This window comes from Elaeis guineensis, chromosome 5 (genome assembly GCF_000442705.2).
Source record: "Elaeis guineensis isolate ETL-2024a chromosome 5, EG11, whole genome shotgun sequence".
Classification (NCBI taxonomy): Eukaryota; Viridiplantae; Streptophyta; class Magnoliopsida; order Arecales; family Arecaceae; genus Elaeis; species Elaeis guineensis.
The window spans coordinates 122,245,499-122,260,417 of record NC_025997.2 but is presented as its reverse complement, the minus strand read 5'-3'; the positions used below and the strand labels follow the sequence as shown (position 1 = coordinate 122,260,417).

Here is a 14,919-nt window from a genome sequence, read left to right as displayed (position 1 = left end):
CAAAGCCATCTGCTATTAAGGATGATAATAAGATAACAAGCATAACCAGACAAATTTATAGGCACCTTAAGTGATTCATGTTTGGATGGAAGTGTCGCGTTCCTAGGTGGCAACCTCCACAAAAGCAGGTCGCAGCAAGGGAGATTGGTGGTGAAGGTCTTCCAAGTTGTGTTACTTTGATACTGCACTCGTTCAGAGTGGATCGAGACTATCATTTAGTAGTAAAAAAGATTCTATGAGCATTTTCAAAAAACATGCAAAGACGACTCAAATCTTTTTGGGGTATAACATAAAGTAATATAAAGATGGCGTGCATGCATAACCAATTATGTGCACCAACTATTTCACTAACGTGACCTTCAACGTCATATTTGATCATCTGCGCCATGGATCGCACCGATGAAGGGCAGCTTATAATATTAGTTAAGAGAATATTACATTTGGAACCATGACACAAATATTACCGAGAAGAAGAAGAAACAATGTAAAGTGAGAACAATTAATTTGTGATCAAAGGTTTACATACTGCAATGATATAATTGGACATGATGCAACGGAGATGTACGTACAATACCAAAAGCAGATTCTATGCATTCAGCTTTATATTGGGATACAGCACATGTCAAGCGTGTGCAGTTCATATAGTCATTATTTTACTTCTCTTGCCTTTATTTATTTGAATTTTTGTTACTATTCGTGGATTGTCCAACGTCTGCCCAAAAAAAAAAAAAAAGTATTGGGTTATACCAGTCATACTTTTTTTTTTGATTTTTGATGAAAATATGAGGCATACTTTATACATCATTGATTTCAATTCAATATTCCACCAGAATTACTTTGGTGATGCAAGAAAAAATTATCCAAAGGAAAACACTTATCAGAAGAGCAAGCACATCTATCAAGTCTGATCCTTAAAAAAACCACTATTATGTGTCAGAGTCAAGAGTTCTACTAGGAATCATTTTACTGCAAACTACTACCTATAGTGACATGAAAATGATTGCTATTAATCAGAAACCAATCAAATATACTCACAGCCTGCCTCAAAAACTTAGACCTTTCACCTGTCTGTGTTAAGTCTTGCTTCAGAAAAATTGTGTGCAAACCACTAAATCGATTCTCAATTCAAATTTTGCCTTGGAAAAATCGAGTCAACCTCGGTAGGTGAACAAAAAATTTCCATAAATTTTGATATTTGCTTCCCCAGATGATTGATGTAAAGCTAGCTAGAGTACCATCACAAATTCTTTTATAACAAAGCAAGGGAGACCTGCTTGCACTTTGATTACCTAGATTTAAATACTTGGGACGCAATATTAAAGACACGAATCTACACTCTCTAGTTGCCAAGAAAAGGCGTCTGACCATTAATCCAAGGCTTGAGTTCATGAACCACGTCATATCGTCATAGTTCAATAATTACCTAGATCTAAATACTCGGGATGCAATTAATATTAAAGACTCAAATCTACAATCTCTAGCTGCCAAGAAGAGGGGTCTGACCAATATTTTCGAAGCTTGAGTTCATGAACACCATCATATCGTCACAGTTCATTTGTCTGGTCGCGGCTTATTTCATTGATTCTATGCGACAATCATTGATAAGTAATACTTGGAGAATATATTAGGTCGGTCATTGACCGTCACATAAGAAAAGATGAGAAATCTTTAGCACTTTTTATAAAGCTCGAAACTAAACTATAAATAGTTGAGAAAAGATTGGATGATCATAGTTGTGTAGAAGCTAAATTGCACCCAACATGATGCAGATTGAGCCATTCAAATGCAAGACAACAGCACTTGACCCACCAGTAACAACAGTTCAGTGATCATGGGCTCCCCAACCAAGCCAAGACCAGGACTGATGCACTGGGTTCTCAGCCTGGACCTGGACTGGACCTACCCCATTTCATATTTTTCCCGGTAGATGGAAGAGAAAGTGGAGTGGGTTGGTGTGCGATTGCGACGCCCCCGAAGGAGAGAGATTGTCCATCCACCGCAGTAGTTGGGGAGCAGGCAGATCCAAACCCAAGCCTCTCTCTCTCTCTCTCTCTGTTTTTGGCCTTCTAAGTTTTCGACTTTATAAACCCATCATCCCGAGGTGTTTGCTTGCGCCCCCTCGCTTCTCGGACGACGCTACAGACGCTATTAACGGCAGCAGAGAGAGCTCCGAAGAGAAGAAGAGATGAAGGTGATAGAGAAGATCCGGGCGGCGGTGGAGGGGGATGGCCGGACGGTGTTCTCCTTCGAGTATTTCCCCCCGAAGACGGAGGAAGGGGTGGAGAACCTCTTCGAGCGCATGGACCGCATGGTCGCCCACAACCCCGCCTTCTGCGACATTACGTGGGGCGCCGGCGGCTCCACCGCCGATCTTACCCTCGAAATCGCCAACCGCATGCAGAACATGGTATCAGATCCATCCCTGTCATTTTCCTGTCTCTCTATAGCTCTTGCTGCTCTTCTATTACTAGTGAGGATTCTGTGTCCTGGGATCTGTTATTGTTCTTGATCGTCTAGTTTTTTTTTTTTTTTGATACATTCTTGATCGGCTAGTTGAAGGTGATCCGATGCTAGATTCTGTTCGGATCTCTCCGAAGGTTTTGTAGCTTAAGTTGCTTCCTTTTGTAGTTAACGGTGTTTTGCTTCAAGATACGGTGGATAAGATTCAGATCTGGACTCCTTGTTTCTTGGCATTCTTCGATCTGAATCTTAAGTTGTTCAGATTTTGCGGTCTTACAAGTTTCCGAACTTTCGCTGCCACCTTCTCTTGGAAGCTGTGTTTTTGGCTCCATTTTATTGTTTGACTTGCAGATCTGAGTATAAGGACTCTGAATTGGAGACATCTTGCTGCTTCCCTTGTTCTGTTAAACTGTTTTTGGCGCTTGGCATGGCTTGCTTGTATTAGCTGCATTGAATTAAAGTGACTAGTTGTCTTTGGACTACTTAGCATATGTATGGTTGTCATTCAAGAATATCAAAAGTAGAACTTAATATGACAAGTGGGGTTTTATTACTTGCTGCGGATTGGCACCGCTAAGTAACTACTAAGGATGCTACTGATATCAGTACTTTGCTAAGATATTTATGTAGAATACTTTCCAAAATAAGATGAATAAAAATCTATATATCCAGTTAAAATATTCAGAGAATTTTTGACTACCTGTTAAAAGGATAGAGGAAATCCAATGTATACTGAACCTAACTTTTACAGCTGATGATCAATATTGTATCATTTATGAGTTTGCTGATTCCTTTTTCCAGATCTGCGTGGAAACAATGATGCATTTGACTTGCACCAACATGCCGGTGGAGAAGATTGACCATGCCCTAGACACCATCAAGACGAATGGGATTCAGAATGTTTTGGCTCTAAGAGGGGATCCTCCTCATGGTCAGGATAAGTTTGTTCAGGTTGCTGGTGGATTTGCCTGTGCCCTTGATCTGGTAATGCTTCTTTATACTCTTCAGTCTCTGTTTATAAAAGCTATTCCAACTTGTTGGAGTGACAGTTCAATTTTGAAATTTGTCTTATATATGGAGTTATATTTGGTTGCTGGAGACATTACCTTAGTAGAGATAAAAAATTTCCATGTTCACCGTTGGTGCCAAACTGCCTATAGCTTCTTCCCTATCCCATCAGACTTATAAATTATTCTATTTGTTACCTGCACTTTGTGGACTTCTGAAATATTTACTTCACCTTCTATAAGGCTGACCTTTGACATATTATGATATTTTTCCCTCTAGAACTTGCCCTAGCTGCCTTAGTTCTTCGAGCTGCTCTTCAGAAAGAAAAATCTTGTGCTAAAGCATGGTAACTTCAATTAACTTACAGGTGCAGCACATTCGATCCAAGTATGGTGACTACTTTGGCATAACTGTTGCTGGCTATCCAGGTGAGTGTTTAAAGATTCAACCAGTACAATCAGTACATGCTGTTGCATTGCTATTTATGAGCTGTTCTGAAAAACAAATCTTGCATCTCAGAGGCACACCCCGACATGATACAAGGTGAAGGAGGTGCTACATTAGAAGCCTACAGCAACGATCTTGCTTATTTGAAGAGAAAGGTGTGCTACCTCATTTTCAGTTTCCTCGTTTGGTTCATATTCTATCTTCTATTCAACTGACTGTTAAATGCTTTTGCTATTTTAAGCTGCAAAAGTATATCCATTTGAGTTTTGACAATTCTGGCATGATAGCAAGATAGTATCAAGAAACTTAGTTATGATGTAACACAATGGGAGAGTTGTAATGGATATGAAAACAGATCAGCTATGGTTTTACATGCTAAAAAAATATTCTTCGTGTCCTGCTTATGTTTGGCCATCGCATTCATACTTGGAAATCATTACTCTTTTTTTCATGAACAAGGTTATAGAAAGCAGCCATGGTATGCAGGCAACTGGGACACTCCATGGTGCCTAGGCAGTTTGTGGGTAACTTGGCTTATTCCTGAGTGAAAGGCTTTATTTTTATGGTGGTGGCACCTGCTGGCTTCCATCATTAGTGGTGGTAGTAATGTAGCTTTGTCAAGGAGATTAGTAGGTTTCAAGGCAAGTCAATTCTAGTGAATGTGCTAACTGGTGCGAGTGGGGCGAAAATAATAACAAGTGATTTGTTGAAATATCAATAGTGCTGCCATTTATGTGTGCCAAAGGTGACTAGCCGTGTATTTTTTGTGATAATAGCAATGGGCTAGTGTTTAAGGCCTATGGTCGTCTCTGTGCTTGTAACTATCCTGTGGTTTGGTAGGAAAAGAAAATGACATATTGTTAACCGCAATGCCATTATGGTGTTGGTTGGGTTTGGTTGGTGATGCAATGGCTGGTATGTGAGGACCTATGTTGGGTGTGTTTAGTCCCATATCAACCAACTTTTTTGGGTGAGAAAAGTCTTGGTTTATTACAAATGATATTAGACCTGGTCCATGACCTGTGTAGACAAGGAGAAACCATAATACGGGCCTGTTTAGTGTGGATCATGGTCTGCTCATGGTATTTGTGATTGGATTTGACTAGATTTAGACTCTTAACCTAACCAAAATGCCGAAGCTTAAACTAGAGGAGTATGTGAGAACTCATGCAGTTGTGTGTTTAGTCTCATATCGATTATGCATTGGGAAGGTCTTGAGTGCTTATATAGGCCAAGGAACCCAAATTACACGTTTCGACTAGCCTTTTTGGGTGAGGTCTTGGGTTGTTACGTAGTATATTCATGCAAGTCCTTGATTGCAATCGTTTCTTTTGCCCGTCATTGCATAAAAGATCATGTTGATCCTAGTTCCAGGATGCCTCCAGCATAACCATGTCTATGTTTTTCTTGTCATTTTATGAACATCCTTACTGTAAAAGAGTTTTAAATTTGTCTAAATTTGTATAAATGTATTAGATCATTAAATCTTGTAAGGAGGTAAGAGCCTAAATAATCCTTGTGGAATCACAACCCTTTTATATCGTGGCGCACCAAGAAATTTTAACATGCTCATATAATATATATTCAGTGTCTAAATGCTTCAAGATACTTATTGATCATGTTTCAAGTTTTGAGCTGTTAATTTATTTCTATTTGCTTCATTTTTGTTCTTTCATTGCATTGATTTGTTGCTCTCTCCCAACTCCCTTGTTCTTTTTGACAGGTGGATGCTGGTGCAGATTTTATTATCACCCAGTTGTTTTATGACACTGACATATTTCTGAAGTTTGTGAATGATTGCCGTCAAATTGGGATAACTTGTCCCATAGTTCCTGGTATAATGCCAATTAACAACTATAAGGGCTTCTTGCGTATGACTGGTTTTTGTAAAACTAGGGTAAGTTCCCTTTTTATAGAATTTATTTATTCCTCTATAAATTTAAGTTATTCTTGGACATATAGATATCAAGTGACATGACATTAGTTTCCGAACTTATATTGGTGTCATTTATTTCCGAAGGCATATTGGTGTCATTTATGCTTATTGATGGGATTTTGTAGGTGTTCCTTTCATTTTAATACTTGAACTTCTGCATTATTTGTTACTTTTGATTTAGTCCTTTTGCAAAGTTTAACAAAATGTAATTTTCTGGAGCGCTTGCTGAGTGATGGAGTCAGGTGACTGGTTTGCACATGTAAAGAAAATAACAACCTAACCAATGTTTTGCACAATAAATCATTTTGAGTCCTGAGTTTTAGAGGTATTTCATTTTCATTCTTTCCAAGCCAAGCCTACAAGTTCGCATTCTGCACCTCAACATGCTGTCTCTATCTTTTATTGCATGATATCTAAATTTGTTGATGTTGCATTTCAATCATATGTTGAAGTGATCTCGTTCAACATATATGGATACTGCCTTTTAGGGTACATGTAAACTTTTTTTTTTTTCTCCGGGATGATGATACGACAATAGTGTCCTGCAGATACCACCTGAGATTACAGCTGCCCTGGAGCCTATTAAAGAAAATGAAGAGGCTGTCAAGGCATATGGAATCCACCTTGGAACTGAGATGTGCAAGAAGATTTTAGCTCATGGGATCAAGACATTGCATCTTTACACACTAAACATGGAGAAGTCCGCGTTGGCCATATTAATGGTGATATTTTGTTTGATATCACGGTTTCATATTCCCTTTTTTTTTTTTTTTTGAGTTACTAAAAAATATTTTTTACAGAACCTTGGATTAATTGAGGAATCTAAGATTTCAAGGTCCTTACCATGGAGGCGACCAACAAATGTTTTTCGTGCTAAAGAAGATGTTCGACCTATCTTTTGGTATGCTTTTCTTTTCAGAGTTTCATGGTTGTTGTAAACAGAGATTGTTATAGTAATGATATTCTTCAGTCATGATCGCATCCTAACTTTCTTTGGACCATGGATCAGGGCTAATCGTCCAAAAAGCTACATTGCAAGGACTCTTGGTTGGGAACAGTACCCACATGGGAGGTGGGGAGATTCTCGTAACCCATCATATGGAGCCCTTACAGACTATCAGGTCATCAAATTATCTCTAGATTTCCAATCACAACATTTTGCACTTTTAGGATGTATCTGTATGGTATTTGTAGACTTTTGCCTTGTCAAACCGATGTGTGATAGGTAGGAATATAGTGCAGCCAACAAGAGCTTAGGCCCCAGAAACTTCAAATATTGACCTGACAGAGGGTCCAAAAAAACTTAAAATATTGTCCTCATACAGGGTTCAAGTTACTAGACGAGGACTTTTTGGCTCTTTAGAAAAAATTGTAACATTAAAAGAAATGACTTGTATTTGCTTATTTGTTTCCGGTCTTCCTAGTCCTATATGGACTGAATTAGGTTAGCCAAAGTGGTAGTCCCATCAAAGGTAACTTGTATAGACAGGTTCAGTTGATTCAGATAAAGATAAATGTAGGAATCCTATAATCTCTTCTTTCTTTGCTTTCAGGTCCTTTCATTCTCTTCTCCAACTTTTCTCCATATGTCTGCTGTTACCAAATTGAACAGCAGACCTGTTTTTAACTGGCTTTTGAAACCCCCATAGATCCTCCAGAACCCAATAAAAGTCTATCTATAGTATGACTTATCATTTCTAACTGTCAAAAGTCCTTTCCTATTAATGCTTTCCCTTCCTTATCTGTATTAGAGAGATCTTATGCAGATCAGTTATAACCATGCTGAAAACTGTTGCTGACAGTATTCAAATGTCCTAAACAGAGACCAGATCAAGCACTAAAACTTCTGGCAGACACCAACCATACATAACTCAACCCCTGGTTATGTTCTCCACTTGTTCTCCTTTCTTTCATAGTTCACCATTAAAACTTTTGACAGTCCTGATCGAAGCCTGTGAGTCTCCTGACTCAGGTTAAACTTAAGTGTTCTAGTATTTTATAAATCAGAAACTTCTGGACATGCCACTCTTAAAAGAATGGTTCACTTGCTTGACTTACAGTACTATTAGGTAGTTCTTTTATTTCCTTCAAATTTTCCCACTACTAGGATTAAGAAGAACGAACTGGCATGGCGGCCATTCTAGTGTAGTCCTTTTTTTTCAGAATGTTCATGTTTCTTCTTCGCTTGTTTGGTCAGGGATTTGATAACAACACCAGCTCAAGCTACCATTGCTATAGCTTATTATTTTAACCATTGCTAAAGCTTGTTTCAAGATAGCATCTCTTTATTTTAGCTCATGGTAGATCGTAATGCTCTTTAGCTGTTAGATTAGCCTATTATTTTTAAAATTGTTTTTTTTCCTGAGGGCTATTTAAGTGATTAATATTTTGCTTTTTCTGCTTGCTTACACTGTATGCCAGTGCGAAGGTAATTATATCTAAAATTTATTATCTGTTTGACAGTTTATGCGCCCACGAGCACGGGACAAGAAACTTCAAGAGGAATGGGCAATCCCATTGAAATCTCTGAATGACATCAAAGAGGTTTTTCTCTATAGTTGGTTATTGTTGCTCTGGACACTTATCTATGAATTATTTCAGATGGTTTACATCTTTCTTAATTGAAGAATATCTGCATGGTTATGGACATGAAAGGCTGATCTTACTCTTTTTCCCACAATACATTTGACAGAGGTTCATGAACTTCTGCCTGGGAAAACTTAGAAGTAGCCCATGGTCAGAGCTAGATGGGCTTCAGCCAGAGACAAAGATAATTGATGAACATCTCGGAGAAATCATCTTAAAAGGTTTTCTCACCATCAATAGCCAACCTGCAATTAATGGAGAGAAATCCGATTCTCCCACTGTTGGTAAGTGAGATTTATTCTAAAGGTTTTCAAGGTCAAGTATTTGTTAGTTCTTATATGATCTCTGAGCTGGTCCCCCACTTGGAAAGCATGGCTTCCTTTATGAAAACAAAATCATGTTTTTGCATATAAACTTCAATTTATTTTATTTGATCAGACTTGTTTTCATCTATTTTCATGACCTTGAGAAATGAGATATTTAATATAGTTTTTGCTGGAATGTGGCCTGCGACCTCTTTTAGCAGGAGAATATATAATGACTATAGGCCAAACACCATTTTTTCTGTTATTTTTCCAAGATAAAATTGTCAGAGGAAAGGCTTGAATTGCTTGCAAGCAAATGAATTGCTGTTTTCTATGAAACAATATAATTTATGATATTTTAACTTAAATTGTTCAAAGCAATTGTGCATACTTAGATTGTTCAAACTTCAAAGCAATGGTGCACATGCAACTTGCATATGAATGGCTCTTAGTACAGTTTGAGTTCTTAACATAAACACGTAAATATTTGCACTTTTTTTAAAAATTTTCTTTAACATAAAATTATGAGAATAAGCAATAGCCATAGGTTACTTTAGGGCATAAGCCATCTTCTCTTTGCACTTATCAGTTACGATAGATGAACTAACCCTGATATTTGGGATTAGGAATGTTCATGCTTAATTATTCTGAGACACGTGTTGTGAAAATAGGACCTCGAGAGGAATGATGTTAGAATTGAAGGCCTAAAGAGGAATGATATTTGGAGGAAATGATTATGTTGTTCAAAATTCAGTGTGCGACAGGAAGCATAGCAGAAGAGAGAATGTGACCTTGTTCAAGAATGAGGATCGATAGCAATTTTAGTGATCCTTGCTTCTAAGATGTTGAGTAATTATTTTTTTCACCTTGGATCTGGTATCATAAAGAATGAGAATATAAGTGACAATTATGCTGCATACGCAGATCTGCATTGGTGGAAGAGGAGATGTGCTCATGTGCTTTCAAGGATAACCACAAGATAATGGGAACCAAGGGGACTAATTCACCAGACATCAGACTGAAACTTGTCATATTGATAAGAAGGTGGGCAATGGATGAATTGCAAGACATTATTATTAACATGACAAAAATTAGAATATGAAGGCTAATGTGTGGTGAAATTTTAGGTTTTAGAAGTTTTTGGTTGGAAGAACCAGGAGCAAAGTTTTGTTATGATTACCAAGCAAGTACTCTGACTTTCACATATTCCTGTTAAATGCTTGTATTTTTGCCGCAGTCATGGATCAGCACTTTCTTATGAGATCAGAAGTGGCCTCACTTGAGGAAGGGGATTGGATTTGCTAGTGTTGGAAATGAGGGAAACTGTATATAGCTAAACTTATAGAGCTTATGAGCATGGAGGTAGCTGGGCAAATTTATATAGCTAACAGCAACAATTTGGAGACTCCTGTTAGTTACAACAGAAAGGGTTTCTGCAAAACTTTAAACCTGTAGCTACTTCCAAGGTTCCAGAACGAAGCACTAGAAGTATCGCTCTGAATTTTGGTTGTGTATAAATTATTTTTCATTTTACCCAACCTGCTTTAATAAAGGATTCATGGAGGGAAGTATGGTCCTAAACATATCAGAATAGAGGAAAATGATTCATGTAGCCAACCCAACTAGTTTGGGATTAAGGCTTAGTTGAGTATATATAAATTATTTTCCAGTAACATGTATAGTGGTCATTCTCCTTTCTTTCCCAGGTTGGTTAACTTTGCAACAAGATTTTTGTTTCAATGTAAAGTCCTCGCTTTCTGAGTAACATTTTTTTCACAGAGATGTTGCTATTCTACGAGACATGCTAATAATGCTTTTATTTATTGTGTTTGTCAGGGTGGGGTGGACCAGGGGGATACGTCTATCAGAAGGCTTATCTTGAATTCTTCTGTTCAAAAGAGAAGTTAAATTTACTGATTGAAAAGTGCAAGGGATTTCCATCTCTCACATATGTTGCTGTGAACAGAGAAGGGGAATGTCTCTCCAATATTGCCCCAAATGCTGTCAATGCAGTGACATGGGGTGTTTTCCCTGGCAAAGAGATCGTCCAACCAACTGTTGTTGATCCTGCAAGCTTCATGGTTTGGAAGGATGAGGCATTTGAGATCTGGACAAAAGGATGGGCATGCTTGTTTCCTGACGGTGACCCATCAAGCGAATTATTAGAGCAGGTATGTTGGACACACAATCATCTTTGTATACGAGATATTAGTTTGAAGGCTGTAGAGCTTTTTGTCCTAAACACCTTCCATTTTTCACTTTCAAGTGGCAGTTTCAGACGTCCACCCCCCCCCTCCCCCTCTCTCTCTCTACATAAACACACGCTCTTATTATTAGTTATTCTTTTGGAAGTTCATCAGGTGCTGAACAAATTGATCATTTCACGTTTTCAGGTGCAGAGAAATTACTTTTTGGTTAGTCTTGTTGACAATGATTATGTTCATGGAGATCTGTTTGCTGCTTTCAAGGATATATGAACTAGGACAATTCTTTTACTCGAGGCCCAGCAACTTCCTTCAGTTACCATGTTGCGTTACAGTTATAACAGATCGAAAGGCAGTTTGAATGCCTGAAATCACCCTTACCGTTTGGGTTTGAATATCCGGTTTTCTTCTGCAAATGGAATGAATTGAATTTTCGAGAACTTACAAGTTCATGTCAGTCATGCTGTTTAATTCATTAATAAATTCAATGAGCAGATAAGCTCACGTTTGCTTCTTTGGTCTCTTATGTCATTCCATCTGCTGCATGCTGTGAATATTTATATATTTTTCTTGTGTCAGGTGCTTTTGTTCCTTGCGGACTTTATTTTTTTTAAAAAAAAAATACTCGTAAGGTCACGTAAAATTTCCATGCAACCCTGCTTTTACTCTCCACATTTTCACTAGTAACAGTGGGATGACAGATAACCATGCCAATCCAAGCTTGTCATTCATGGATTACACCGTTGGTCATCCATTATTTTGTCAGTAGAAGCAGCCTGGTAAAATCTTTTTGGGGCATGAAGGTAGCGTTGAACATCCGAAGAGAATTTGTGATTTCTATTCCTGAAGGTTTGCTCCAGTCGGTCGATCCAAGAAGTTCGCCTGTTGTTTCTGAACCTTTGTAATCTGTGCTTGTATTTGATTTGGAGTAATGTCATGGGACCACAGTACCACACTATGACATTACTACCGATGCTGTCCCTGGCATGAGAAGATTGTTGCAGCGGATGGTCAATTGGTCATTCACTCAACGCATCATCATTCGCTGGTTTATAGCAAGATTGCCTCCGTGCAAATCAAAGTGGTTCGTCTGACCCAACACTCTGTCCCTGTTTCATTTGCATGTTTGTTACACAGTTGCATTTCATTTGGTTTACCGGAATGAGTGCTGAAATAAAATGGAAATTCCAACCATGGTCTTGTTCCCGTGTTTAGTGCAGCAATAATCTCAGAAATTATATTATCTTTGGAATTATCATTCCTTCAAATAGTGATTCCTCTTTTACATGAGAAGAATGGTCATTCTATGAGAATGGGAATGAATAATATTTTTGAAAATAAATTGATTAGTAATGTTTATTATATAATATAGTAACAAATAGTATATCTGATGTGAGTTAATTATTGCCAATCATGATATAATAATAAATAATTTAAATAATATTTAATTAAAAAATATTTTTGTTAAAATATAAAATTATCAAGTAACGTATATTGTATGTATTAAAATGTTATATCGATTATGATTTAAAGGTTTGCTATGTAATATATTAACAAATGAGCCTTGCAATGCATGTTAAAAATAAAATTTATAAAAAATATAAATATTGATTATTAAATGGTATTGAGGATAAAAGTAAAAATGTATTAGATAAATAGTATAAAATCAAGTAAGGTAATATATAAATTTAGAAAATAGAAAATAGATATTGGTATCAGATCTTATTAAAATACCTAACTACATAAAATAGAAATAAAAGAAAATATGTTAACTAAAATATAAAATATGAATTATAAATAGGACAAAAAAAATATAATAAAAATGTAAATATGCAAAACTAAACTAAAAAAAAATCTTAAATACATATAGAACAAAAAATCAACTAAAAAAAAATAGAGATAAATAGTATAAGAAAATTCGAATCATAATAATCAAAAAATGCTTTAAAAGAAATTAATTTATAACTAGCTAAATTAAATATTAGAAATTTAATCACTATTGCTTTTCTGCCCATTCCTTCGATTGCGCCTAAAGAATGAATTGAAACCATGATTCCCATTTCCTTCTCTTCCCATTTTATCGGATCCGTATTTTGATTCTTTTTGGTTCCAGTGAACTAAAAATAGCATTAGTTTTTTGTATACAATTAAGCTTGGTATTTTACGTAAAATTAGATTTCTGTAGATACCGACTCGCCTGTGTTCTGTGCGCTTTAGAAGGGATCAAAATCGTCAACTATGATAAAAACAACAAATAAATAAAAACTGTGCGCCATATGGGATGAGTGTATTGATGAGATTCGCTGATTCACATGATCGATGCGATTTAAAACAGGGGCTCGTGACATATCCCAATAGATTTTTTTTTTTTGGCTTTTAACTAGGATGGAGTCCTAAAGCAAGATTACAAACTAATTATTGGACTTAAAATGATAGTCCATCCAGTGGGAGGTATAGAGTAAGCCCTTCTATAAATTTTTGATTAAGAAATCAAGTATTTTCAGATTCAATGGGATAAAATCCAGCGCAAAAAGAGCTTGAGTCCCTTATCTAAATAATTTAAAAAAAAATTATTTATAAAAATAATATAATTTTTAACTTATTTATCAAACTAATGCAAATTCTATAAAACGTCATTTTGAAAGGCGTTTTATAGTGTCCACGTCACCACATTTTTTTTTTCACATGGACGACGAAAAAAAAATCAAAAACATCATTTCAAATGACATTTTTTAAAACGTCAGTTGAAATGATATTTTTGAAAACGCCATTTGAAATGGCATTTTCAAAAATACCATTCCAAATGACGAGTTTAATTATTAATTCTCAAAAAATAAAAAATAAAAATTATAAAAATTATAATTTTAAATTTTTAAAAAAATAAAAATTATAATTTGATTCAAATAAAAATCATCATTTCAAAAAAATATTCCCATTTCAAATTATCTTTTAAAAAAAATATTTAAAAAAATAAAAATTGGTGTAAAAAAAATAAAAAAAAAGGGAAAAGAATTTAAAAAAATAAATATTGTAATACTAAATTTTAAAAAAATAAAAATTTAAATTTAAATTCAAATAAAATCATCATTTCAAATTACAATCTCCTTTTCAAATTAATTTTTATAAAAAAATATCCCAAAAAAATACCTTAAAAATATAAAAAGTAAAAAAATACCATAAAAGAAGAAAAAAAGAGAAAAAAATAAAAATTTTAATTTTAAATCAAATAGAAAATAGCATTTCAAATTACTTTCTCCATTTCAAATTAATTTTTTTAAAAAAATATCCAAAAAACTTAAAAAGCTAAAAAAATAAAAAATACCATAAAAAAGAAAAAATAAGAAAAAATAGGAAAAAATAAAAATTATAATTTTGAATTTAAAAAGTTAAAAATTTTAATTTTAATTTAAATAAAAAACATCATTTCAAATTATTTTCCCCATGTCAAATTAATTTTTTTAAAAAATATAACAAAAAATATCCTAAAAAATTAAAATAATATAAAATACCATAAAAAAGAAAAAATAAGAAAAAATGAGAAAAAAAATAAAAATTATAATTTTGAATTTAAAAAAATAAAAATTTTCATTTTAATTCAAATAAAAAATATTATTTCAAAATACTTTCCATATTTCAAATTAATTTTTTTAAAAAAAATATCTGAAAAAATATCTTAAAAAAATAAAAAATATCATAAAAAATGAGAAAAAATAGAAAAAATTATAATTATAATTTTTAATTTAAAAAAAATAAAAATTTTAATTTTAATTCAAATAAAAAATATTATTTCAAATTACTTTCCTCATTTAAAATTAAATTTTTTAAAAAATATTTCAAACAAAAGAAAAAAATACCTAATAATAATATAATTATTATGATATATTATATTATATTTTACATATTTTTTTAAAATTATTTTTATGTGATTTTTTAATAAAAAATTAATTTAAAATGGAGATAGTAATTTGAAATG

The 14,919-nt window shown here is 34.6% G+C and overlaps 1 protein-coding gene across 1 annotated transcript; it reads left to right on the top strand.

The window, feature by feature from the left end:
- Nucleotides 1-2,021: 2,021 nt before the first annotated feature.
- On the top strand, nt 2,022-11,460 carry LOC105046056 (methylenetetrahydrofolate reductase (NADH) 1). Its single transcript, XM_010924549.4, has 12 exons — nt 2,022-2,407; nt 3,262-3,444; nt 3,836-3,896; nt 3,988-4,070; nt 5,639-5,812; nt 6,400-6,573; nt 6,652-6,752; nt 6,861-6,972; nt 8,315-8,395; nt 8,544-8,721; nt 10,579-10,913; nt 11,136-11,460. Exons 1-12 carry the CDS (start codon nt 2,186-2,188, stop codon nt 11,217-11,219), a joined length of 1,788 nt encoding a protein of 595 aa, XP_010922851.1. The 5' UTR covers nt 2,022-2,185; the 3' UTR covers nt 11,220-11,460.
- The last annotated feature ends 3,459 nt before the right edge of the window (nt 11,461-14,919 follow it).